At 38.8% G+C, this 27,798-nt stretch overlaps 1 protein-coding gene across 25 annotated transcripts in view; it reads left to right on the top strand.

Annotated features, from left to right (window-relative positions):
• Positions 1-27,798, top strand: part of Ncor1 (nuclear receptor corepressor 1) — a 129,965-nt gene that overhangs the window by 40,113 nt on the left and 62,054 nt on the right. For 14 of the 25 annotated variants that reach the window (XM_090349473.1, XM_090349487.1, XM_090349478.1 and 11 more), the window contains exons 8-18: positions 512-564; positions 888-914; positions 3,159-3,225; positions 6,748-6,920; positions 8,695-8,785; positions 13,265-13,443; positions 14,223-14,277; positions 15,928-16,029; positions 18,998-19,125; positions 22,095-22,312; positions 26,258-26,320. In XM_090349473.1, the coding sequence (XP_090205599.1) occupies positions 512-564; positions 888-914; positions 3,159-3,225; positions 6,748-6,920; positions 8,695-8,785; positions 13,265-13,443; positions 14,223-14,277; positions 15,928-16,029; positions 18,998-19,125; positions 22,095-22,312; positions 26,258-26,320 (1,156 nt within the window). The remainder of the gene's footprint in view (positions 1-511; positions 565-887; positions 915-3,158; positions 3,226-6,747; positions 6,921-8,694; positions 8,786-13,264; positions 13,444-14,222; positions 14,278-15,927; positions 16,030-18,997; positions 19,126-22,094; positions 22,313-26,257; positions 26,321-27,798) is intronic. The other 11 variants (XM_090349494.1, XM_090349496.1, XM_090349490.1 and 8 more) reach the window with 3 other exon arrangements.

The raw sequence follows: 27,798 nt of genomic DNA, 5'->3' as shown, positions 1-27,798 counted from the left end.
ATAATGACTGTAACCTTCTTTGCCTTTGAAATAAAAAAAAAATCTATGACTAATCATTTATTATAGGACATAGTGGGTTTGTAAACTTCCTTAGAGAAGTGGAAATTTTAGGAGATAGAATTATTCAGGAACTTCAGAAGTCTGTAGGTTTTGGCAGGGTATATTATTATACTGTGCTTCAGGTAGAACTAGGCATTAAATGTTGACTTTAAATGGGACACTGGTGGCTCACACCTATAATTTTAGCTACATAGGAGGCTGTGATGTAAGAAACACAATTTGAAGCCAACATAGGAAAGTCCAGTCCATGAGACTCATCTCTAGCTACCAAATAGCTAAAAGTGGAGACTGAAAGTCTGACTTAATTGGTAGAGAACTGGCCCTGAGCAGAAAAGTTCAGAGATAAGCACTCAGACTCTGGACCAGCACCAAATAAAAGGAATGTTGCTTGTATGTCTCTTGTTTGACAAATGTATAATGTTTCACACATAACATGTGGTTTATTTTACAGCCACTGTATAACCAGCCATCAGACACCAAGGTGTATCATGAGAACATCAAGACGTAAGTATATATTAACTTTGGAGTTTTTTGTTAAAGACCATATATTATATAAAGAGATCATATTTATGTTATCTGCTGACATTATAATGTAGATGTGTTTTAGATTTGTGTAATTTGCTGTCATTTTTACTATATGTTATCTTCCTCTGGCTTCTTGGGGGTTGGGGTAACAGCTTTGAGTTTCCGAGGCCAAAAAGTGAAATAAATTATTGCATAAAACTAGCTGGTTTTATAATCTGCTAGTAAAAAAGGTGGATACTTAAAATTGAAATGGCTTACCTTGAGGCTTGAATTTTTTGCCTCCTGTTTTGTCTTTTTTTCAGTGGAGTACCTGCAAGGCGCATGATGAAGTAAGATAATGAAGCTTTTTCATTTAAGACTAGTGATGACACCGTCCCCCACCAAGCCACATCTGCCATTGCAAAGTAGAAGTGCCACGGATCATTTTATCATTATTCAAAATCCTATTCTAGGGAAATCCCTTCCATGACTCTTTCTAATGACGGTATTTGTAGATCCTTCTGCCATTTAATGTCCTGGTGCCCTGGAAGGCTCAGGCACCTCATGTCGGTGAGGAGGCTGCTCCAGAATGTAGTTTGCTCAGCCTTACTCATCCTAGTACCAGGCCTTTATGGATGCAGATCTTGGAATAAGAAAATAAGTGAAAAGAAAACTTAATTTCTTGATCTGATTGAAGAGAGGAACCTAGATAGGTATCTTTTTTTTTTTTTTTAAAGTATCGTACTTTAAGAGCATTTTCATTGAATTATTCTTACTTGGTGACAAATGTGATATTTCTCTTACATGTTTTATTAAATATAACTGATTACTAATGAGCACATTGCTATATATATTCTAAGAGTGTGTGCAATAGTTAACTACTTTGCAGAACTGGTGGCAAATATAATTTGCATGGTAGTGTGCATGAAAATAATTGAATTTGGAATTTAAACTTTTGTTAAGTAAGTAGTTATGAACGTCACATATGAAGATTTTTTTCTGTGAGATACTACTCTGGTCTCAGGAATCATTAGGAGTAGAGTAGGCTAAAACTTGTAAAATGTCTTGTTTTAGAATTGTTTTAATTGTTTAAACCTTTTTTTAACAGATAAAATTTAGTTCTTTCAATGACTTTTTTTCCCATAAAGTTTTGGTTATGTTTATGTTTTTGTCTTCTTATAAGTTGAAGAGCAGCTCTGTCCTTGATTTATTTCATGTTAATCACATTATGTATTTGGTGCTTGTCACACTGTCCTCAGAGTGGTAACCAAGTATTGGATTCATTTAAATTCTTTGAAAGCATTTAAAATTACACAGTTCAGCAATACTGAAAAGTAAACAAATGGACCAAGTCTCATGAGGCAAGCTGGCAACTTCCTTTAAAGTATAAATGCAAGCCGGGCGTGGTGGCTCATGCCTGCAATCCTAGCTACTCAGGTGGCTGAGATCTGAGGATTGTGGATCAAAGCCAGCCAGGGCACGAAAGATAGAGACTCTTATCTCCAATTAACTTCTAAAAAAACTGGAAGTGGTGGTGTGGCTCAAGGAGTAGGGTGGTAGCCTTGAGCTGAAAAACTCAGAGACAGTGCCCAGGCCCAGGCAGAGTTCACGCCCCATGACTGACCCCCCCCCAAAAAAAAATTACACTTGGCTGTTATTTGCTCTAATTGGAATTAGGGAAAATTGAATGTATGATGCTTTCACTATATGTTGTCTTTGGAATATTTACTGAGCTGCGTGCATATATATTAAGTCATTCTATAGCTATATTCTTTCATTACTGTCATTTGCTTTGTATGAAATAGCAAATGTACCTTTCAATAATACTTTTAATCTCTTGGCTACTCTTCTTATATAGCTACCTTTTAATTGTGCATGCTTATTTGAGTATAAGCAGTGCCACTGTTAGTCTTAAGTGACAGATCATTCAAAAAAAATTGCATCTAGTTGCCTTGGCTTTCTATTTTATTTGAATAATAAGCTTGAATTCCTTTCTGGAAGTAGGTGGGGTGTAAATATTTATATTTGAACCTTCATGTCTCTATTTTTGAAGTCATAGTGTTTCCAATTTAAACCTGTTGAGGTATAGTGGAAATCTTGTCTGTCACATGCCCTCCATTATTTCTTAGAGTGGGTTGTGTCATCTGTAATAGAAGAAAATCTTCTGTTTAAAGCAGAAATCACCTCTCTCCAAATGTGTTCCTGTACATTTTTCTCATAGTATAGAGGCCATGGCCAGCTTGTTACCTGAGTAGGGAGGTACCTGTAAAACTTTTTTTCCCCCCCTGGTTTTGCCCTGGTTTCCTTTATCCATTATGTGACTAGGTAATTCGAAAATTAAAATGTTATAGCTAATTTTAATTAATATGTGTTTAATTATCTTTTTATGTAAGATGGGAGGATTTTTAGTCAATTGCAATAGCTGCAAAATTATAGCCTTATTTTGCAGGGTGAAAAAAATTAAGATTAACTTTGATTACATCATAAATACTTTAGTGATCTTTGCCTATTTGCCAGTGTCTCTGGAAAAAAGTAACTGCATCAATAAATTGGGCTTTTTCTTAATGTTATGCAACCATATTTTTCTCTTCTAGAAACCAGGTGATGAGGAAAAAACTCATTTTATTTTTTAAAAGAAGAAATCATGCAAGAAAACAAAGGGTGAGGTCCTATCCTTGTTAACTGCAATTTGTATAGCCTTCCCATTCATACTCATTTAGGCATTCACTTTCCCATTAATTATATTGAGGACAAATTCTGATTTAGAAAGTAATGGTAAATGTGAATTGAATGTAAATATAATTCTAATATTTCAGTATCACATTTAATATTATAATCAAATTAACTTCATGAGTCATTTTTTGTATGACATTTTCATCTAACCAAAATAAAGCAAATGGTGAATATTTAATACGAAGGATAGAGTGATCTACACTTATTCTCTTAAACTTCAAATGTAGGTAAGTTATAGTCATGCCAATTAGAACTGGGTTAACTATGGTTCAGCCTTTTCAAATTCAGAGTTTCTCATATTTAATTACATGACTTTCTATCCAAAACTTTTATGGCTATAAAAACAGAATATAAGTTACAGAACATACATTGCTAATAAACTTGTTTTTATAGAACATTTATACTAATTTTACTGGGAAGCTATTGATGCATTTAAATCCAGATGTTTAATAAATGAAGCTCTTAATCATTAGTGTGAACTTTGTATCTTACACTGAATAATTGACAGATTTAATGGACTATAAAGTTTTTATTGGTTGTAAAATTTCTGAAGTTATAATTTGCTATTCTAGTCCTTATTACTGGTCTTGAGCTATTTGTTTTGCCAAATATATACAAATATTAAGTAACAAATGAGCTGGCTTTTTCTGACCAATTTGTTGTAATTGTTGTAAATGAACTCTCTAGTGATTTAAACACAGAATCCTAGAGGTTTTTACACTTTGGAGAGTAATTACAAAGTTTACATGTTAACTGATTTGAGTATTCTGTCTTATGTATTATTCTAGAAAGATAAACAAAATAGCCATATGATTTAACAAACAGTTAGGAAGGCAGGTATAGTATTGTGATCATTCTGTGGTCACACACGTACAGGTAACTATGAGAAAATGTAAAAGGTGAAACCTGATTTGGATATGAATCAAATAGAGGTATCTCTGAAACTTGTATTTAGTGAAATAGGCTCTTGTATCGCAGGATCAGAGCTGAGTAGACCTTGGGAATGGATCTAGGGAGAATGCTAGAAGAAGCAGACTCCTAGCTATCGGCTTTCCTGGGGGTCATGGAGGAGATTTTGGATCAGTTCTCTAGAGTACCTTATAAGTTGTTTCGTTTTGTTTTTCTTACCAGACTTGGGGTTTGAACTCAGTGCCTGAGCACTGTCCTTGGGCTTTCTCTACCTCTTTAGCCATACCACTGCTTCCAGGTTTTTCTATGTATGTGATACCGAGGACTCGAACCCAGGTCTTCGTGCATGCTAGGCAAGCAGTCTTACCAGTAGGCCAAACTCAGGTCTTTGTGCATGCTAAGCAAGCACTCTTACCATTAGGTCAAAGTCTTGGCCCCACTTTATAAGTTTTTATTCTGAGGAGAGACAGTGTTTCAAGTTTGTATCGTAAGGATTTATATTGGGCCATAACTTTAAGAATACATTGGAAGGCCTGAGGATGTAGCTCACTGGTAGAAGTCTTGCCTAGCATGTCTGAGGTCCTGAGTTTCACACGAACCTGCTCTGTCCCTCCTACCATGTCCCCGGTCCCCCCCCCCCCCAAAAAAAAAGGTCATAAATGTAGCAGGTATTTAGGAAAAGGTTGTTTTAATCTGGGTAAGTAGTATTGGCTTGGGTTGAAGTATTAATAGAGGTAGAGAAAAGGTGAAGGATGCAAAAATACTGAAGAGAATATTTGTGTTGAAAAGAATATTTAGGACATAATGGAGTATAAGGAAGAAATACTGCTGTAATGCCTTTCTTGAAAAAAGTAATGTTAGCCATTTTTCCTGAGTTCTTATTTATCTCATCCCATCTCTTAAATGTATACAGAGTTCTGTGTTCATAATGAAAGTTATTCTGTGTTCTCTATTTAGAAAATGGAATAGCAATTCCTTTATTTGTAAAAGCACTATTATTTTTTTATTTTTTCTTGGTACTGAGAATTGAACTCAGAACTTTTTGGTTTCTAGGCAGGTACTCTACAACTTCAGCCAAGTCCCCAACCTTTAATTTTTTTTTTTTTTTTACTACTATTCACATAGGATCTTGTGTTTATACCTAGGCTATCCTAGACCATGAAATGCCTGTTTATACTTTCTCCATAGTGAGGAGGACAGATAGGAGCCACTATACTCAGCCACTGGTTGAAGTGGGGTTTTGTCTGGGCTGACCTTCAACCATAATCCTCTCAGTCTTTTTCTCCTTAGTAACTGATTATAAGTGGGAGCCACTGTGCCTAGTCCCCCAAATATTAGTTCTTGATTGAATATATTTACTCACAGCCTCTCTGAGTCTCTTAGTGTTCAAGACTAGAGCTCTAACACTTGAACCACAGTATTGCTCCTAGTTTTTGAGTGCTTAATTGGAGATAAGAATCTCCCAGGAACTTTTCTGCCTGGGCTGGCATTGAATCATGATCTTCAGATTTTAGCCTCCTAAATAGCTACAATTACATGTATGAGTTATTGGCACCGGCTTGGATTTCTTTGTATAATAAAATGTGGCCAATTTCTGCCTTTTTCTACTTTTTCAGAAATGTTTATTTTATATAGTATTTATCCATGATAGCAAAAAACTGCTAACTACTCGAATCTTCAGCTGTAGAGGAATGGGTAAATGTTTATATTATCTCTTGACAGATTGGATGGATGTCAACAAAATATTAATATGTCTGGCTTTGGCTTATTGGTTATATTATAAACTATTGTTGGTTTCTTTTTTTCACAATGAAGACATGTTATCAGGAAAATAAAAGTAGGCAGTCAAGCTGCTAGTAGTAGTAGGTCTTTATTTGTGTAGTCTTAATGTTTACTAAAGTTCTAGGCAAAGTATGCTGTATATATATATGTTATTATTATTATTATTATTATTATTATTATTTTGCCAGTCCTGGGATTGAGCTCAGGGCCTGAGCACTGTCCTTGGACTTTCTCAAGGCTAGAGCTCTACCACTTGAGTCTCAGCACCACTTCTGGCTTTTTTTCTGTGTATGCGGTACTGAGGAATTGAACCCGGGTCTTTGTGCATGCTAGGCAAGCACTCTACCACTAGGCCAAACTCCGGGCCATGTATATTTTGATCTTAAGAAATGACACCTATTCTCTCTTGCCCTTTTTTTTTTTTTTGGCCAGTCCTGGGGCTTGATCTCAGGGCCTAGGTATTGTCCTTGGACACTGTTTGCTCAAGGCCAGCACTCTGCCACTTGAGCCACAGCACCGTTTCCAGCTTTTTCTGTGTATGTAGTTTTGGGGAATTGAATCCTGGGCTTTGTGCATGCTAGGCAAGCGTGATACCAGTAGGCCACGCTTCTGGCCCAGAAATGACTCCCTTTCTCTCTTGTTAGATCAAATGCACTTCCGACTTCACCTTAAAAAGAATTTATTTCAAAGTATTTTTATCAGAATCAACTTTTCAGAGTTTAGTTTAATTACTACTAATTTGCTGTGGGTATTTAATAGGAACAAAAAATCTGCCAACGTTATGATCAGCTCATGGAGGCCTGGGAAAAAAAAGTGGACAGAATTGAGAATAATCCACGGAGGAAAGCTAAAGAAAGCAAAACAAGAGAGTATTATGAAAAACAGTTTCCAGAAATTCGCAAACAAAGAGAACAGCAAGAAAGATTTCAGAGGTAAGTCCTTTTTTGTTTTCTTTGTGTGCTGGAGCAAGTGCTCTGTCACTGAGGTAGGTATCATTCCCAGCCTCCCAGTTGCCAAAGAGATCGGTTTTGTAGCTAATTTTTGATGTATTTATTTATTTTTGGCTAGACCTGGAGCTTGAACTCAAGGCCTGAGCAGTGTTCTTGGAATTTCTCAAGGCCAGAGCTCTACCATTTGAGCCTCAACACCACTTTTGGCTTTTTTTTTTAAATGTGTGTGGTACTGAGGAATCGAACCTGGGTCTTCGTGCATGCTATGCAAACACTACTACTAGGCCAACCTCCTGGCCCTTAAAATTAACTTTTTATGAGGAACTTTCTTTTCCCCTTTTAAAAAAGTTGCCAGGCACACTGGCTCACACCTGTAATCCTAGCTACTCAAGATGCTGAGATTTGAGGATCATAAAGTCAGCCTGGGCTCTAAAGACCAGGAAACTCTTATCTCCAAGTAATCACTAGAAAACAGGAAGTGGGGCTGTGGCTCCAAGGGTAGGGTGGTAGCCCTGAGCTGAAGAGCTCAGGGACAGTGCCTACGTCCAGAATTGAAGTCCCATGACACCCCCCTCCCCTCAAAAAAAAACTTGCTGTTCTTTTCTTTTTTGCACCAGTCCAGGGGCTTGAACTCAGAGCCTGGGTTCTGTCTCTGAGCTTTTGTGCTCTAGTCTAGCACTCTGCCACTTTAATCATAGGTCATTTTGTGGCTTTTTGATGGTGATAAGGGTCTCACAGACTTTCCTACCCAAACTGGTTTAGGATTGTGATTCCCGGATTTTAGCCATCTGAGTAGTTAGGATTATAGGAGTGAGCCACCATTGCCTCATTGCGTGCTATACTGAGCTGTTATCTAGAACACAGGCAAGACTACTTCTTAAAAAAGACATGGCATCAATAACTCATCTCTCCCCCTCCCCCACGGCAACCCCCCCTACTCCCCATAATTAGTTACTCCATTTTAAAGTGGACATTTAACTTTTAAATCTCAATTTTAGCTTTTTCCTCTTTTTTTTTTTTTTTTTTTTTTTTTTGCCAGTCCTGGGCTTGAGCTCAGGGTCTAAGCACTGTCCTTGGACTTTCTCAAGGCTAGAGCTCTACCACTTGAGCCTCAGCACCACTTCCGGCTTTTTTTCTATGTATGTGGTACCAAGGAATTGAACCCAGGTTTTCATGCATGCTAGGCAAGAATTCTACCACTAGGCCAAACTCCCAGCCCTCAATTTCAGCTTTTAAATAGTTAATAGTGTAACTGGTAACTCAGGCATATTACCTGAATTCAGTCAGTTGTGTATTAGGAGCTAAGTATAGTGGTTCATTCCTGTAATTCTCACTACTCAAGATGGGAAGATCTTGGTGGGAAGAGGGTTGTCTTTTGAGGGGCAAAAAAGTGTGGAGGACCCAGTCTTGGGGGAAAAAAGCTAGACAGACACTACGGCCTATGTATCTCCATTATCCCAGGTGTGCAGGCATAAATGGGATCATGGTCCAGGCTAACCTTGGAAAAAGAGAACCTCTTTATGGGGGGAAAAAAGAGCAATAAAGCTGGCGTGTGGCTCAAGTTTTTTTGTCTGTATAGTTAATACAAGTCCCTCAATTTAAAATCCTAGTAGTGGATCCACCCTAAAAATAGTACTGTAGGTTTTTTATTCCCCCCTGACAGTGGCTTAAAAATCCTCAAATCCCATTTTAAAAATAATCTATATGAATTTAATTGATCATTTTTCTTTACTATTTATAATTTCTCCTTATTTAGAGTTGGCCAGAGGGGAGCTGGTCTTTCAGCCACCATTGCTAGGAGTGAACATGAGATTTCTGAAATCATTGATGGTCTCTCTGAGCAGGAGGTAAGAAAATTAATCAATTCAAGTAATGTACTCACTACCTTATGAATGTAGCTGTACCACTCCTGACCCTAATGATAAAATAAAATTAATAAAAAAATTATCAGTTCAAATTTCTTTATTATCTAAGCATGTCTGTCTTTTAGCCTAAGAGGTAAACGTTTCTTTGTTGATAAATGAGGGAACTCTCAGTTCGGAGTGTGTACCGCTCTAAAGCGTATAGCTATTCGTTCATTAAAGAATTTGAAAGGAAAAAAAAAAGAATTTGAAAGAAGGAAGTAATGTGATGATATTGATATTTTATAAAGTTGCCTTTGGCAGCAAGGAAACCTTGCCCCAATCCTGGCTTCTTAGGAGGCCAAGTTCAGAGGATCAACTTTGGAGGCCAGTCTCAAGTACAACAGAAACATATGCTTTTCAAATATTGGAATTTTTTCTTCTCTTTTCTGTTTTTTGTCAGTCCTGGGGCTTTAACTCAGTGCTTGAGCACTGTCCTTGGGCTTTCTCAAGGATCAAACTCTGCCACAGCACCACTTTTGGCTTTTTCTGTGTTTGTGGAATTGAACTCAGGGCTTCATCCATGCTAGGGGAGCACTCTACCATTAGGCTGTGCTCCCTACCCCTATCAGAATGTTTTCTAAAGAGCGCTATCTTGTCAATGAGCCTGAGAGAGTTGAATTGTAGATTAGCTAGGTATCACAGTGTTCTGTGTACACATGGAATTGTCTCAGTACTTTGAAGTGAAAGGCAGATGAGTGAATATTTGAAGATTAAAGTTAAACAGAAAATAGGTTAATTTATGAACAAGGAACATGTTGCTAATTTAAAATGAGAAAACACTTGCAGAGTGAATTATTTTAATTTTATGCATTTTATTGACTATTAAGAATAGAGTTTGCAGGCCTGCTGTGTGGCCTAGTGGTAAAGTGTTTGCCTAGCATGCACAGAGCCCTGTGTTTGAATTCTTAGTATCACATACACAGAAAAAGCCAGAGGTGGAGGTAGTGCTCAACAGTGGGGCCCTGAGGTCAAGCCCAATACTGCCCCAGGTTGTTGAACTGATGAAAATAAACTTTTACAGGTTCCCCATCACCATCCCTTTCATATTTCTGCTTCCCCAAGGAATGATCAAATGTTTTTTTTTTTTTTTTTTTTTTTTTTTTGCCAGTCGTGGGCTTGAGCTCAGGGCCTGAGCACTGTCCTTGGACTTTCTCAAGGCTAGAGCTCTACCACTTGAGCTTCAGCACCACTTCTGGCTTTTTTCTATGTATGTGGTACCGAGGAATCGAACCTGGGTCTTCGTGCATGCTAGGCAAGCACTTTAACCACTAGACCAAACTCCCGGCCCCTGATCAAATGTTTTTTTGGTCCTTTTAGGAGAATTACAGAGACATATCTCACATAACTGTGGAACAGCTTTACTCAGGCATTTCTGTGTATTGTTATATAATATTGAGTTACCCATTTCTATTGCTATAGTTGACATTAAATTTAAGTTCAACTTAGATTGAAGATGCATCAGCCCCAGAGTTCAGTTCTTTTCTGATCTTATCCCTCCTCCTTACCTTCCTACTTTTCCTTTCTCCTTCCCTCCAATCCCCTCTGTGTGTGTGTGTGTAAGTATACATGAGCACTTGCACATGCGTGTTCACCAGTGCCAGTCATGAGCCACTGCTTTTTGGTGGTTATTTGGAGATAAGTATCTCAAGGACTTTCCTTCCTGGGCTGATTTTGAACTGTGATTCTCAGATCTCAGTCTCCTGAGTAGCTAGGATTACAGGTGTGAGCAACAGGCACTCAGAAAGTTACTTTTTGGAATGAAACATTTTGCTATGTTGTCAGCCTTATAAATAACTAATTTCATGATTAATCTAGCACAGTGTTGGTAGAGCAAATCAAAATCACTTTTTTTAAGGCTACGTGAGAGATACATACATACATACATACATATATATATACATATATATATATGTACACATACACTTTTGGTTTCCACACATATACATATACACAACATACATACATATATATATATACATACATACATATACACATTTTTGTTGTTTTTGGAAAATATCACAAACCAGGAGTAGTACCTATACAATGCATATGATTAGAGCAAATGGACTAACTTTTTTATGGCAATATATTCAGTAATTTCAAAATAAATCACTTTCTGTATTATATTTGAAATTAGCTTTAATTTCATGATTAATATGAAATGAATCCCATGGAATTTGTAGTAATAATTGCTTCCATGTTGAGTAAATCTGTGTTAGATTTCTTTGCTTGCTTTCCTACAGATTTAATTAATGGACACCTAGAAGCATTTTCAATTAGTTTATCAGTTGAGGTGATTTTATGCTAATACATCTGTTTTCAACATTAGTATTCAAATTGATTGTAGCATCTTATGAAGTTACAGACTTTGTAAAACTTGACTATGAGAAAATATCTACCTCTGTGAGCAAGGTTTTTAGAAAATAACCCTTCTCTTGTATTTGGATACATACTCATAATTTTGGTAAAATGATTTTTCATAGAAATTTGTGCTTTAAAACACCCTAAATTGGGCGCCAGTGGCTCCCACTTGTAATCCTAGCTATTCAGGAGGCTGAGATCTGAGGATCATGGTCTAAAGTCAGGCTGTGCATGAAAGTTTGTGAAACTCTTACCTCTAATTATCTGCTAGAAAACCAAAAGTGTTACTGTAGTTCAAGTGGTAGAACGCTAGCCTTGAGCTGAAGATCTCAGGGATTGCATTCAGGTCCAGAGTTCAAGCCCCATGACCAAAAAACACGAGTCCTTAATTATGATGTGGCAAAAATAAGTCACAGTTGAAATCAGCATAATTCTAAGGGTAAGCATCCTAAATTTTTAGTGGAATTTAGTTCTTTTAGCTACATAATATAACTAATATTTTAATGCCTGTTTGCTTATTTTTGCACTTATTGTTCTGTAGAATGGGCTTAGATTTATACTCTAAAATGACATTGAGAGACTAGGGTTTCGTGTATGTGTGAATTGTGGGGCTTGAACTTAGAACCTGGGCACTGTCCTTGAGCTTTTGTGTGCAAGCTTACTACTATACCACTTTGAGCCACAACTCCATTTTCTGGCTTTTTTGAGGTAGCTACTTGGAGATAAGAGTTTTACAGACTTTCCTGTCTGGGTGGCTTTGAAGTGTAATTCTCAAATTTCAGCCACCTGAATAGCTAAGAATTACAGATATGAGTCCTCACTTTGGGTGAGACATTAGTTTCTTTTTTTTTTTTTTTTTCTTTTTTCCTTTTGCCAGTCCTGGGCTTGAGCTCAGGGCCTGAGCACTGTCCTTAGACTCTCTCAAGGCTAGAGCTCTACCACTTGAGCCTCAGCACCACTTCTGGCTTTTTTCTATGTATGTGATACTGAGGAATTGAACCCAGGTCTTCGTGCATGCTAGGCAACCACTCTACCACTAGGCCAAACTTCCAGCCCCAAGAGACATTAGTTTCTTAAGGAAGTTTACATGATAATTAAGTGTTTAATAAAATCACTACTTTGAGGGGCAGGAGTTTGACCTAGTGGTAGAGTGCTTGCTTAGCAAGCACAAAGACTTGGGTTCCACTCCTCGTTACCACACATGTAGAAAAAAGCCAGAAGTGGTGCTGTGGCTCAAGTGGTAGAGCTATCTAGCCTTGAGAAAGCCCAAGCACAGCGCTTAGGCCCTGAGTTCAAGTCCCAGGACTAGCAAACAAAAAAATCACTACTTTGCTAGGTACTAGTGACTCATACCTATAAATCTAGCTACTCAAGAGGCTGAAGATCTGATGATGGTGTTTCATAGTTAAGCCGGGCAAGAAAATTTATGAGACTATTTCCCAATCAAACACCAGAAAATTGGAAGTGGTGCTGTACCTCAAAGTGGTAGAGCACTAGCCTTGAGTGAGAGGCTCAGGGAGAGTTCCCAGGCCCTTAGTTTAAGCCCAGTGCTGTCTTTTAGCTTTATCTGCTCAAGGCTGCAGTTGTACCATTTGAACTGTACCTGTACTACTTTTTGCTGGTTAGTTAGAAAAGTCTCGGGCCGGGAGTTTGACCTAGTGATAGAGTGCTTGCCTAGCATGCACGAAGACCCGAGTTCAATTCCTCGGTACCACATGCATAGAAAAAAAGCCAGAAGTGGTGTTGTGGCTTAAGTGGTAGAGTTCTAGCCTTGAGAAAGTCTCAGGACAGTGTTCAGGCCCTGAGCTCAAGGCCCAGGACTGGCCAAAAAAAAAAAAGAGAGAGAGAGAAAACAAAAAAAAGAAAAGTCTCACAAACTTTCCTTTCCTGGGCTAGCTTTGGACTAGATGTATAAATCTCATATTCCTAAGTAGCCAGGGTTAAGGGTTTAGCCTTAGTAACCAGCAATTGTGTCTCTTTTTAGTGTCTATTAATAATTCTTTGTCCTTTCAAATTTTCTCATTTAAATTTTAAATTGCACATATTTTGTTCTATTTTCAGAATAATGAGAAACAAATGCGACAGTTATCAGTGATCCCACCTATGATGTTTGATGCGGAGCAAAGGCGGGTCAAATTCATTAACATGAATGGGCTAATGGAGGACCCTATGAAGGTTTATAAAGATAGGCAGTTTATGAATGTTTGGACTGATCACGAAAAGGAGATCTTTAAAGACAAGTAATTTAAATTTTAAATTATTCCCTAATAGAAGCTACAACAAAACTCGTGCCACAAAACTTTCCCCATGAGAATATTGATATTCCTAAAGTTTATGTGTGTGAAAATTGGTAACAGATTAGAACTGAGAGTGTAGATTGGTTTTTAAGAGAAATGCCCCAACGTGGGCGATGTTAAAACACATGTTGTTTTTATTGTTTCTTTTTGGGAGGGGAGGAGGGGTAAGGTCTCAGTACACAACCCAGGCTTTGAACCTATAATGTCTTCCTTAACTCCACTTCAAAAGTGTGTCAGCTTGGAAAACTCTTTAAAGATACAGATTGTGCTGGGTGTCAGTAGCTCATGTCTGTAAGCCAGGAGATTAAGATCTGAGGATCAGGGTTCAAAGCCAGCATGAGCAGAAAAATCTGTCATATTACCTCTAATTAACCTCACAAAATTAAAAATGACAGAACCAGAGCTATAGCTCAAGTTGTAGAGTGCTAGCCTTAAATGCAGAAGCTCAGAAACAGTATTAAGACTCTGAGTTCCAGCTTCAGGACTAGTTCCAAAAACGGAGTACAGATTTCTTTGACTTAATGTTACATAGATTAGTCTGGTCAGTTCCTGTTGCATAGTTGCCAGAACACTATGTCTGATTATAGTTGTTAATCAAATCGGTAGTAAAGAACCACTGGGTGTGTATATAAATATTCCTTTATTGTAGGTTTTTCAATTTTTAAGCTGTGAAATATTTGCATCTATGTTTTTGCTTTTTTGCTTTCTCTGTTTTAACTCAGGTTTATTCAGCATCCAAAAAACTTTGGACTAATTGCATCTTACTTGGAAAGGAAGGTAAGAAATAGTTTTCATTGAGAATGTTTTTATTGTACCGATAGTACTTTGGAGTTTTTGTACTTTTATAAGAAACAGTAGTTTGAGCTAATTTTGTAAGATGATTGATACAGAAAAGATTTTTATTACAATTACTATGTAATTATAAAAATTATATAAGACATATATAAAGAGAACATTTAAGGGCCGGGAGTTTGGCCTAGTAGTAGAGTGCTCACCTAGCAAGTATGAAGATCCAGGTTTGCTTCTTCAGTACCACATACTTAGAAAAGCCAGAAGGGTTGCTATGGCTCAAGTGACAGAGTGCTAGCCTTGAGGAAAAAGCCCAAGCACAGTGCTCAGGCCCTGAGTTCAAGCCCCAGTACTAGAAAAAAAAAAAAAGAGAGATAAATTATTTGAGAAATCCTAAGTGTAGAGCTAGTTTTCATAGTTAGTGATATGATTGATCTTATATGTGTTAAAAAATATTATGTCAGTAAATTTCCTCTTTTTTTTTTAACCATTAACTGGATTTAATGGCTTTTCTCCCTCCATCCCCTCCTTGAGCTTCTCTTTCTTACCCAAGGCTAGCACTCTATCACTTAAGCTACAATGCCAATTCTAGCTTTTTCTTCCTTATGTGGTATTGAGGAATCAAACCCGGTGCTTCATGCGTGTTAGGGAAGTTCTCTTATCACTAAGCTACATTCCCAGCTGGCTTTAAGGTTTGGTTTTGATTTGTTTTTTTGCCAGTATTGGTGCTTAAAGCTCAGGACCTGAGCACTATCCTTGGGCTTTCTTAAGACTAGTGCTCTACCACTTGAGCCGTAGAATCATTTGCGACTTTTATCTGTGTATGTGGTACTGAGGAATTGAACTCAGGTCTTCGTGCATGCTAGGCAAGCACTCTACCAGTCTGCCAAACTCCAGCCTCTGCCTTTCAAATATTTCAAAAGAAATTTTGAATATTTATATACATACATACATATATATGTGTGTGTGGCAGGAATTAATTTACTTAGAAGATTAAGAAAATACTTGAATATATTTTGGTAGTTTAGTAAACAGATGTATCTGTTTACTAAAGCAGTACATATATGTGCTTGCAGAGTAGTCTAGATCTGCCTTAACCTATTGGCCACATATAGACTAAGAATACCAGAAAATTTCCTTGTAAATTGTCTTTCATTAAAAATATCTTTTGGGGCCTGGGAGTTTGGCCTAGTGGTTAAAGTGCTTGCCTAGCATGCATGAAGACCCGGGTTTGATTCCTCGGTACCACATACATAGAAAAAAGCTGGAAGTGGTGCTGAGGCTCAAGTGGTAGAGCTCTAGCCTTGAGAAGGTCCAAGGACAGTGCTCAGGCCCTGAGCTCAAGCCCAAGACTGGCAAAAAAAAAAAAAAAAAAATATCTTTTGGGGCCGGGAGTTTGGCCTGGTGGTTAAAGTGCTTGCCTAGCATGCATGAAGACCCAGGTTCGATTCCTCGGTACCACATACATAGAAAAAAGCCAGAAGTGGTGCTGAGGCTCAAGTGGTAGAGCTCTAGCCTTGAGAAAGTCCAAGGACAGTGCTCAGGCCCTGAGCTCAAGCCCAGGACTGGCAGAAAAAAAACCAAAAAACAAAATATCTTTTATTTTACTGTGTCTTCAAAGAAATTTTTTCCTTACAGAGTGTTCCTGATTGTGTTTTATATTATTATTTAACCAAGAAAAATGAGAATTATAAAGCCCTAGTAAGAAGGAATTATGGAAAACGCAGAGGCAGAAATCAGGTGTGTTGTATTACTTTGTGGTATTTTTGGGTTTATGTGTTAAAACTGGAGTTTGCTTTTGGTATTTCTGTTATTTTAAGATGTATGCCTGTTCACATTAGTTTCATGTGTGTTATTTTGAATGTAGTTTCTAGTGTGATAGATTATTAAATTTTTTGCTACTTTCATGTAATTTGAATCATCAACCACAGTATTAGCACATAAAATTAAACATGAGATCTATAGTACCTTACCTAATATACTATCTTTATTGTTTTTTTTCCCTGAGATGCAGAAAAAATAGAGTAAGGGAGACTGACATAAAACATGATAGCTAGAATAGGAAAGTGTTTATTGAAAGATCCAAGACCAGATTAACTTTGTTTGTGGAGTTTAGATTGTTAACCTTGACAAAGCACTTTACCTGAGGAGCAGTTTTTTATAAATATAAGTGTTTATAGTTGGAGTTCTGATGTTTAAAATCTGTTCACCCCAAAATAACCAGTGAGCAGCTGTCATACTTCTCTGTGTGTAACTAGAGAGGCTGTTGTCATAATGCTTATGGCATTGCCTGTTGTCTTCTCTCTCTCTCTCTCTTTTTTTTTGCCATTCCTGGGACTTGAACTCAGGGCCTGAGCACTGTTCTTGCGCTTTCCTCAAGGCAAGTACTCTGCCACTGGAGCCACAGCACCACTCCTGGCTTTTCTGTACATGTGGTGCCAAGGAATCAAACCTGGGTCATTGTGCATGTTAGGCAAGCATTATACCACTAGGTCAAACTTGCAGCCCCAGCTGTTGTCCTCTTTTCCTTGGTACATGGACTTGGATACATGCATGAGCTCTGATAGCTGCTGTTAGCATTTTTGGTTCCTTTTGGTTTTCTTACACAGCAACCCTTTCAGTGTAGCAGGTTCTTAATATTCCTTCTCTTGAATCCTGTATTTATAGTTTAAATATATATATATATATACACATACACACATACATATAAATTGGTGTATGTATATACACATACATTTATATGTATGTGTATGTATGTATTTATTTGTCATTTGTGGGTCTTGAACTTAGGACAGTGCTAATGATATGGCAGAGTTACAGGGAAGATTTACTTTGGTGAACATTCATTCTGATCTCCATAGTGAATGCCCTAGTTTATATTGGCACCAACATTGTATGAGGGTTCCTCTCTCCTCCCCCTTATCGCCAGTATTTCAGTGGTTTGTTTGACTCAGCTTACTCATTATTCAGAGTAACTTTTTAAAAAAATAATTTGCTGGGTTATTATTCCTTCAAACAGTACCTTTTCGTTCAATTTTATTGTATGGTTTCTGCAAGTATTATTTCCTTGTCAGAAAGACACATATAAGGGGAGACTGGATGTGAGGGTACCTAGCATTCCATTTCGAGGCAGGGGCATTGCAAGCTTAAGACCAAAACTTCTCCAGCTCTTTATTGCTTTTCACATTGAAGGTGTCTGGGACATTGGTTTACTTCTCCCCTAAGTATGCTCATCCATGTTAAGTTCCAACTTTATCAGCACTTTTCAACATTTCATTGTGCTGTAAGCCTCTGAGTGAATTTACAGGACTGAGATTTACTGTTTATAACCTCATCTTGACCCATGTGGTAGGATGCTTGCTCCTGGTGGGTCTGATCAAGTTTAGTTTGTTCTGCCCTGCTAGATCTTTCCTGCATTTTGCTGTCCTTTTCATTTCCTTTTCTCTCTTTTCCCTCTCTTCCTTCCTGCCCCCTTTTACCAGCTCACTGGGAATTTGGGAGAGTTGGTAATTAAATGATGAACGTAGACCACCACCTCCGATCAATTTTATTTATTTATATCAAACTAGATGGACAGTTTTTCAGAAATGAGAAGGTGTTAGTTTAAGGGCTCTTCTGTGTAAAGCCAAATCTACTAAAGATACACTAAGTGAGAGGAGGTTTTGAATAAATAATAATTTCAGGTTCTGTCATGACTTAATTACTTTGGATGATACATTAGAAGTTGATTGTAAGGAAGCAAGTCAAGAAATTATGAGACCAGTTAGGAAGGTGTTGTAATCTGAAAGGCTTAGACTAGAGTCTGGTGGAGAGATAGGGAGAAATATGTTTTGAAGGATTAGTCAGTTTCTCCATGTTTATGTGTGTGTATGGTTTGATATTTTTAGTTTTTTTTTTTCTCCTTTTTCCAATGGTGGTGTGAGTTGCTGGACAAGTGTTCTGCCACTGAGCTACACCAGCACCTAAGTATTTGAAGACAGAGCTAAAGCCAATGTATTTTGTTAACGTTGACTGGAAAAATGAAAGGCAATAATTGAGAGCAACATGAAATGTAGGCTTGCCGTGATACATATGACTGAAGAGCAGGTTTATGATATGTCAGAGTTTCAGAGACCTGATGGATGTCCATGTGGAGGTCTAAGTAGAAAGCATAGTTAAATGGTGGTAGAATTAGAATGTTGAGTGAAATATTAAATAGTAGCTACAAAAGAAAACCACCCATCTCAGATTTCTAGTGAAATACTAACATTTTCATCTTTCTGACATGTCCAAGCTATATGGGCATGTGTGTGTGTGTGTGTGTGTATTTTAGTATATGTGAAGTATGTGGTTAATAAACAATGTACAGACTTTTAATGCTTGAACACCAATTATATTGTAAATGATTATTGATTGTTAAATAGTGGAGATGTATGTTACAATTTAAAATAACTAAAGAAACTATTTCTGTGGCCAGGAGTTTGGCCTAGTGGTAGAGTGCTTGCCTAGCATGCATGAAGGCCCGGGTTCGATTCCTCGGTACCACATACATAGAAAAAAAAAAGCCAGAAGTGGTGCTAAGGTTCAAGTGGTAGAGCTCTAGAGCCTTGAGAAAAGTCCAAGGACAGTGCTCAGGCCCTGAGCTCAATCCCAGGACTGGCAAAAAGAAAGAAAGAAAAAAAAAGAAAGAAACTATTTCTGATACCTGTGTATATCAAATGTTTTCCAGCAGCAAATTGCTCGTCCCTCACAAGAAGAAAAAGTAGAAGAAAAAGAAGAAGATAAAGCAGAAAAAACAGAAAAAAAAGAAGAGGAAAAGAAAGATGAAGAAGAAAAAGATGAGAAGGAGGACTCTAAGTGAGTTAAATATTCTTATATTTACTGTATAAAGAGAATAGATTAATTTTGCCGTACTATTTTGTAAGTTTTAGTTCATGATTTATTAGCTCTGGACCTGATGAAAGGTAATGCATTATGACAGGAGCACATAGTGAAACAAAACCATGTACATGATGGCCAGAAAGTAGAGAGATGGAGAGAGAGAATGACACCAGGGTTCCAATGTCTCCTTCAATAGCATGTCTCTCATGACCTAGAGACCTACTACTAACTAGGCTCTACCTCATGAAGACTATCGCCGACACAGGGACCAAGTTTTTAATCCATGACCCTTTGTAGGAGCCATGTAAAATCCAAACTACAGCAAATTGTACATTTAGGTTGTTGCTTACATCAGTAGTTTGTGGTATTAAAAACATTTTATTTCATAGACTTCTTAGAAATAATGTTTGCCTTAATTTGTGACAGCTAAAGCTGCCTAGTCATTTAAAATTTAAGAGTCAGACATTCATACTTTTCTACTTTTGTGCCTTAGGAAGATACATATAATAGAATTAAAATTATTTTTTTAGTTTAAACATTTATTGTATCACATAGGTAATGGTTTTCCTCATGTGGAAGTGCCATTTTTCTTAGTTAATAATTGTATTATTTGGGAAGCAGAGATCATGATTAGAGGCTAGCTTGATTATAAATGAGACTCCCTTGCCACCAATGGCTAGGCATGGTAGTATATGCCTGGTATACTAAGCTATAGAGGAGGCACAGTAGCTGGATCAAGTGGTACTTACCTTGTTATTCCAAACAGCAAAGGGAAACAGAAGTAAAATCATAGTCCATCCCGCTCAGGCTTATGGTGTGACCCTGTCTAGAAAAAATAGGCAACCCAAAAAGGAGAGCTGCCAGTATGGCTCAAGTGTTAAGAGTATCTGAAAGCATAAGGCCTAGAGTTCAAACCCCAGAGTCACCACAAGATTTAAAGAAAAGAGCATCTAGATATGGTGGCTCATTCTTGGATTCCATTCTCATCAATTTGGAAGGTATAGGAGGATTGCATTTTGAGGCCAACACTGGCAAACAGCAAGTCTATAAAAAAAAGTTGGATGTGATCTGTATGGAATCTGAGCTACACTGGAAGTGTCGGTACAAGGATCAAATTCTGAGGCCGGTCCTCAACTGTATCTAAAAAACAGTGAATAGAAAAGGAGTGGGACGTGGCCCTGAGTTCAAACACTGAAACTACCAAAAAAAAAAAATAATAAAATAAAAATAGAAATACTGCAATGTGCAGACCTACCAGGCACCAATAGCTCATTCTTGGAATCCTAACTGCTCAAGATCCTGAGATCTGGTGGATTCAAAGCCTGGGTAGAAAGATCTAAGACACTGATGATTACAACCAATAAGGGCTATAGGTATGGCTTGAGTAGTAGAGTGTTGAGAGATCTGAGTTTAAGCCCTAGTAATAACCCTCTTTCCAAAAACAATGTGGGAGGAGAAGCATTGAAATATGTTAAATATGTTGACACTTGAGAAGTGATGTGTTTTGCTACTAGTGGATGGTTGACAGGACTTTCAATATAAAAACTGTTAAGTGATTAAAGAACAAGGTCAAACAAAGCAGAAGTAGTAAGGATGAGCCTGGTTTGGGGATTTATTGATGGGAAATGGAGGTGGCTGTTTCAGTAGATTGTCGAGAAGTAGGGAGCCACTGAATAACCTGACAAAGGTCCAAGGGCAATCTATATGGGCTTGAAGAATTCCTGTATGAAAGAATGGAGGAAGAAATACAGCCTTTAGATGGAAAGCAAGAGTAACAGGAATATTTTGCAGCTAAACTGAAAAGGAAGAATTGCATCAGAATCACAGCAGAAATAATAATGTCATAATTGAGAAAAGTTTATTTTCTCAGTTTTCAAGTGATTGATGGGTTGACAAAGCATCTTTTTTGGTGATGCTAGGGATCAAATTAATAAAACAGGAAGCTGTTTTAGTTGATGAGGAAATTAAGAAAAGAAAGGATAAAGGTACATAGTAACTTCAATTTAGAACTGAAAGGGGAAAATAATTTTTTTGGTGCCAGTCTTAGGATTTGAACTCAGGACCTGGGCGCCCCCCCCCCCCCAAAAAAAAAAACAAAAACCAAAAACCATCCTGGGACTTTAATTCAGAGCATGAGCATTGATTTTCGGCTTTCTCAAAACTAGAACCCTACCACTAGAGCCACAACACCACTTCAGGCTTTTTCTATGTATGTACTACCGAGGAATCGAACCAGGGTCTTCGTGCATGCTAGGCAAAGACTCTTAACACTAGGCAAAACATCATAATACGTAATATGGAGAGTGGTCTAGTGATTTATATTCATTTATTTTTGCCAGTTCTGGGGCTTGAACTCAGGGCCTGAGCACCGTTGTTGGGCTTTGCCAAGGCTAATGCTCTACTACTTGAGCCACAGCACCACTTTCTGTTATTTTTTTATGCATTTGGTACTGAGGAATTGAACCCTCGTCTTCATGCATACTAGTCAAGCACTCTACCACTAGGCCATGCTTCTGGCCCCAGAATGAAGTGCTTTTTAAGGCAGTTTGTTTCAATGTATCTAAATTTTAAGTATATTAATATATAACAGAGGCTTATGAATAACCCCTTTTTTTTGGCCAGTCCTGGGGCTTGAACTGAGGGCCTGAGCACTGTCCTTAGGCTTTCTCGAGGCTAGAGCTTGAGCCACAGCACCACTTCTGGCTTTTTCTAAGTATGTGATACCGAGGAATCAAACCTGGGTCTTCGTGCATGGTTGGCAAGTATTCTACCACTAGGCCAAACTCCCGGCTCAACCTTAATTTTTTCTAGTCAAAGCGTTTCAAAATTATTGCTCAAGAGAATTTTGTGTATATTTAATAAAGTCCTGTTCAAAGACTATTGAAAATTGTAGTCTTTGATATATACTTTCAAGTTGCACAAGTTTTTTTTACTTTTGATTGTAGGGAAAATACTAAGGAAAAGGACAAGACTGAAGGTACAACAGAAGAAATTGAGGAGAGAGAGCAGGCTACACCCCGGGGACGCAAGACTGCTAATAGCCAAGGTCGCAGAAAGGGACGAATAACCAGGTCCATGACAAATGAAGCTGCAGCTGCTATTGCTGCAGCTGCAGCTGCCACAGAAGAGCCCCCACCACCTCTTCCACCACCTGCAGAACCTGGTGAGTGCAAGGAATTGGCAGCTGTTTGGGATGCTTTTTCAATGCAGAGGTATAGGAAGAATCTCTAAAATGTGCCTAGATAGAATTGTCCAAGCATAGATTCTGTAACGCTTAAATCACAACCCTACTTCTTTTTGCTTTTATTATATTTTCAGATAAGATCCCCTTTTTGCTTAGGGTTGGCTTCAGATTCCGATTTTTTTCATCCTTTTTTTTTTTTTTTTTTTTTTTTTTTTGTGGGTCATAGGGCTTGAATTTGGCCTGGGAGAGCTCTTCAGCTCAAGGCTAATGCCCTACCCTTAGGCCTGGATGCTGTCCTTAAGCTCTTAATCTCAAGGCTGCTGCCCTATCCTGGAGCCAAGCCCCACTTCGCATTTTCTAGAGGTTAGTTGGCATAAAGAGTCTCGGGTCCCTTTGTGCCTGGGCTGGCTTTGAAAAACTTGATCCTCAGATCTCAGCCTCCTGAGTAGCTAGGATTACAGGCCTGAGCCACCAAGCCTGGCTTTTTTCATCTTATATCCCTACAGCTGTGATGATATGTGCATCCACTATGTCCAGCTTTTTTGTAGAGATGGGATTTTTCAGTGACTTTTGACTCAGGCTGGCCCTGAATTGAGGTACTCCCAATCCCTGCCTGTGAGTAGTTGAGATTAGAGGTAATCCACTGTGCCTAGCTAAAGTTCTGGTATTTAAACTTTAAATCAAAGTCTTTTCTCAAAGAACAACAACCACATGTTGCTACACTAATGCAGCTCTTTTTCTTATTTAGTTGTAGATCTACTATATACGTGGTATATATCAAAGATATTCTAGTTCCTAAGTCATTTCTATTAAAACTTTTTTCAGTGACTGTAAAATCTTGACATTTTATTATTGAGGCATGGCATAATCATTTCCTTACTACTTAGTTGATCAGTTTGTCTACCTTAAAAAAAAAAAATCAATGGGGGCTCTGCATTTGGTCTTGTGATAGAGTGTTTGCCTAGAATGCATGAAGACCGGGGTTTGGTTCTTCAGTACCACATACATAGAAAAAAGCCGGAAATGGTGTGCTGCTCTATCCTTGAGAAAGTCCAAGGACAGTGCTTAGGCCCTGAGCTCAGGCCAGGAGTGGCAAAAAAAAAAAATCACTGTATACAACTCTACAATGAAAAATCTTTTTGGACATAGACCTCCCTCTCTCCCTCCCTCCCTCCCTCCCTTCCTCCTCCTTTTCCTATCCTTTTCATCCCTCTCTCCTCCCTCCCTCTTTCCTCTGTCTCTTCCCTCCCTTCCTCCCTCCTTCCTGTCTTCCCTTCCTTGCTCCTTCTCCCCTCCCCCTCCCTCCCTCCCCCTCTCTCTCTCTCTCTCTCTCTCTCTCTCTCTCTCTCTCTCTCTCTCTCTCTCTCTCTCTCTCTCTTCTTTCTTTCTTTCTTTCCTTCCCTCTTTCCTTCCTTTCTTGTTGTCTGTCTCTGTGTCTCTGTCTCTTTCCCTCCCTCCCTCCCCCTCCCCTCCTTCCTTCTCCCCGTGCACTCTCCCCCCTCTCCCTGTCCTCTCCCCCTCTCCCAGCCCTCCTTCCTCCTCCTCCTCCTCCTTTTCCTCCTCCTCCTTCTCCCCCTCTCTCCCCCTTTTCCCCTCTCCCTGTACTCCCCTCTCTCCCTCTCGTTCTCTTCTCTCCTCCTCTCTCCCTCTTTCCTTTTCAACACCCCTCCTTTCCCCCCTCTCTCTCCTGGGGCTTGAACTCAAGGCCTAGGCACTGTCCTTGAGCTTTCTCATGACTAGTGCTCTACCACTTGAGCCATAGCACCATTTCTGGCCTTTTCTGTATGCGCAGTACCAAAGAATCAAACCTAAGGCTTTGTGCATGCTAGGCAAGCACTCTACTTCTAGGCTATGCTCCCAACCCATTTTGTTACTTTTATTTTTATTTTTTTTGTCAGTCCTGGGGCTTAAACTCAAGGTCTAGGCACTGTCCTTGAGCTTTTCTCAAGGCTAGTGCTCTATTACTTGAGGCACAGCATCACGTCTGTTTTTTTCTGTGTATGTGGTACCAACAAATCAAACTCAGGGCTTCATGCATGCGAGGCAAACACTAGACCATACTCCTGGCCCTTTCTGTAATTTTTTATAAGAATAAATTCTTAGTCAAGGGAATATTAAGTATAAGAATTTAAATATGGGGGGCCGGGAGTTTGGCCTAGTGGTTAAAGTGCTTGCCTAGCATGCATGAAGACCCGGGTTCGATTCCTCGGTACCACATACATAGAAAAATGCCGGAAGTGGTGCTGAGGCTCAAGTGGTAGAGCTCTAGCCTTGAGAAAACCCAAGGACAGTGCTCAGGCCCTGAGCTCAAGCCCAGGACTGGCAAAAAAAAAAAAAAAAAAAAAAAAAGAATTTAAATATGTATCTCTTCCCTTACTGTGTTGGCATTATGGCTGGGTGCTGGTTGCTGACCCTGTAATCTAGGGTACTCAGGATACTGAGCCCTGCGGATCATGGATTAAAGCCATCTTAAACAGGAAAGACTGTGAGGTTCTTAACTCCAATTAACCAACCAAAACTGGAAATGTAGCTATGGCTCAGGTGATAGAGTGCTAGACTTGAACAAAAATGTTCAGTACCCCGACCCTTAGTTCAAGACCCAGGACTGTCCCTCCTTTCCAATAATTTAAAAAAGAAAAAAAAAGGCATTATGATAAAAGTGCCTCCATCAGTGGTTCAGTGATAATCAATTTCACAGCCACATGCAGTAGGAAGACAGTATATTCTGGGAATAAGAATGATGTACTTTAAGTAGGAGACTGAAAGGCTGGTGGCCTTGTTTGGACTTAACTTTTCTTACATAGAAGTGAGCCTTCAAAATCTGTAAATAAAGGAGTGCTCTGATTAAATTTATATTGTAAAAAAAGAGAAATGTCTGGTAGGTGTCACATTCAGGTGAGATAGACTAAGGGTTATCTTCACTTTTCTTTCTATAACAAATGAACAAATGTTCTGTGCATGATCCTTCTGTGCCTACTGATTGCCAGGCACTGAAGGATGAACAAAAAGAGTAAGGAGGAGATGAGAGCTCATAGGAGAGGAGGTAGATAGGAGGTAGATCTACTAAGCAGGAAGTCACTGGATGAGATGAAAGGATGAGTATCCTTTCTCAAGATACTGAGAGAGGACTGGGAGTTTGGCCTAGTGCTTGCCTAGCATGCATGAAGACCCAGGTTCAATTCCTCGGTACCACAAACATAGAGAAAAGCCAGAAATGGTGCTGAGGCTCAAGTGGTAGAGCTCTAGCCTTGAGAAAGTCCAAGGACAGTGCTCAGGCCCTGAGCTCAAGCCCAGGACTGGCAAAAAAAAAAGAGATACTGAGAGCGAGAGCATGACAGTGAGAGAAATTTGGAACTTTTCCATCTGCTTGATGTTAGCCAATTCCCATAGTTACTTTTTTTGGTGCCAGTCTTGGGATTTGAGCTCAGGGCCTGCTGCCAACCTTGATGTGCTATGCCCCCAGCCCTAAGGATGGCATTCTGCCACTTAAACCATAGCTCCATTTGCATCTTTTTGGTGGTTAATTAGAGGTAAGAGTCTTACAGACTTTCCTTCCTGACCTTGTTCTGAACCAGGGTCCTCAGACCCCATCACCCTCCTAAGCAGGTAGGTTGTAGGTATGAACCACTGGTACCACAGCTTCAACATGCTTTTTTTTTTGGTCAGGGATTTGAACTCTGGGCCTGGGCACTGTCCCTTAGCTCTTCGGCTCAAAGCTACCATTCTGCCATTTGAACCACAGTGCCTTTTCTGGTTTTCTGGTTAATTGGATAGTCTCATGGACTTCTGTGCCCAGGCTGGCTTTGAACATATTGGGCTAGGTCCAGGTCAATATGTTTGTTACATCAAGTAACTAGGTTCTCAATTATATGGTTTGTCTGAGGTTAACTTAGTTTTCTTTACCAAGCTGGATTTCTCTTTCAGTTTCCACAGAGCCTGTGGAAACCTCTCGATGGACAGAAGAAGAAATGGAAGTTGCTAAGAAAGGTAAATCCTAGTAGTTCATCCCTCTGGGACTTTTGTTTTTATCTTTTAAGTGGTGAAATGTAATGAATGCAATGGCGTTAAGTTTTTTATTTAGAAGAATACAATTCTTCCAAAAGAAAAAAGTGGAATTTTGAAGTACTCAATAAAGTACTGTAGTGTGCCTTAAAATGGCTATAGGTCTATCTATCTGTCGTGTGTGTGTGTGTGTGTGTGTCCACCTTATCCACCTTTTTATTTATTTTTTATTTTTAATTTGCCAGTCCTGAGTCTTTAGCTCAGGGCCTGGACACTGTGTCTTAGCTTCTTTGTGCTCAAGGCTAACTAACACTCAATCATTTGAGCTATAGTTTCACATCTAGTTTTTTGAGTGATTCACTGGAAATAAGAATCTTCCCGGGAGCTTTCTGCCTGGACTGTCTTTGAATCATGATCCTCAGATCTCAGCTTTCTAAGTACGATTACAGGCATGAGCAGCCAGTGCTTGGCTTGTATGCTCATTTTTCTAGAATGGTTGTAATTATTTACTATTAAAATTATTTGAGGACAGATTTTGAATATGAGGCTATATTTCTTTCTTTTTTTTTTTTTTTTTTTTTTTTGCCAGTCCTGGGCTTGAGCTCAGGGCCTGAGCACTGTCCTTGGACTTTCTCAAGGCTAGAGCTCTACCACTTGAGCCTCAGCACCACTTCCAGCTTTTTTCTATGTATGTGGTACCGAGGAATCGAACCTGGGTCTTCATGCATGCTAGGCAAGCACTTTAACCACTAGGCCAAACTCCCGGCCCCGAGGCTATATTTCTTTTAAGGTTGTATTTAATAGAATGTTTACCACTTTTTCAGTTTGCATGTGGTTAAGCCTTTTTTGAGTATAAAACACCAAATAACTGCCCTTTTATAGGAGAGAGCATGGTTTGTAGCCAGGTAAAAGTTCAAACCCTCTCTTCAACTTTCTTTACTGTGTGTAGTTTTCATCATACGCTAGAACTTTATGTATCATGTTCTTCTGTTGTTGCTTACCAATTAATATAATTTGACTTTTACTTAAATAATAGCATATTTTAAGAAGATTAACTCTTGGTGGTTAGACAATTACCTTGTATTTCTTTTCCCTCCACCCCCCAGGTAGGGGTGGGGGTGGGGGAGGGTGTGTGTGTGTGTGTGTGTGTGTGTTTTCTCTGGGGCTTCAATTTAGGCCTGGTTGATTCCCTGATCTTTTTTTACTCAAGGCTAGTAGTGTACCACTTGAACCACAGCTTTTTTTTTTTTTTTTTTTTTTTTTTTTTTTGCCAGTCCTGGGCTAGAGCTCAGGGCCTGAGCACTTTCCTTGGACTTTCTCAAGGCTAGAGCTCTACCACTTGAGCCTCAGCACCATTTTCGGCTTTTTCCTATGTATGTGGTACCGAGGAATCAAACCTGGGTCTTTGTGCATGCTAGGCAAGCATGCTACCACTAGGCCAAATTCCCTGTCCAAACCACAGC

The sequence above is a fragment of the Megascapheus bottae genome, chromosome 17 (genome assembly GCF_031878675.1).
Source record: "Megascapheus bottae isolate mThoBot1 chromosome 17, mThoBot2.hap1, whole genome shotgun sequence".
In the NCBI taxonomy this organism is placed as follows: domain Eukaryota; kingdom Metazoa; phylum Chordata; class Mammalia; order Rodentia; family Geomyidae; genus Megascapheus; species Megascapheus bottae.
This window is presented reverse-complemented; position numbering and strand designations above follow the sequence as displayed.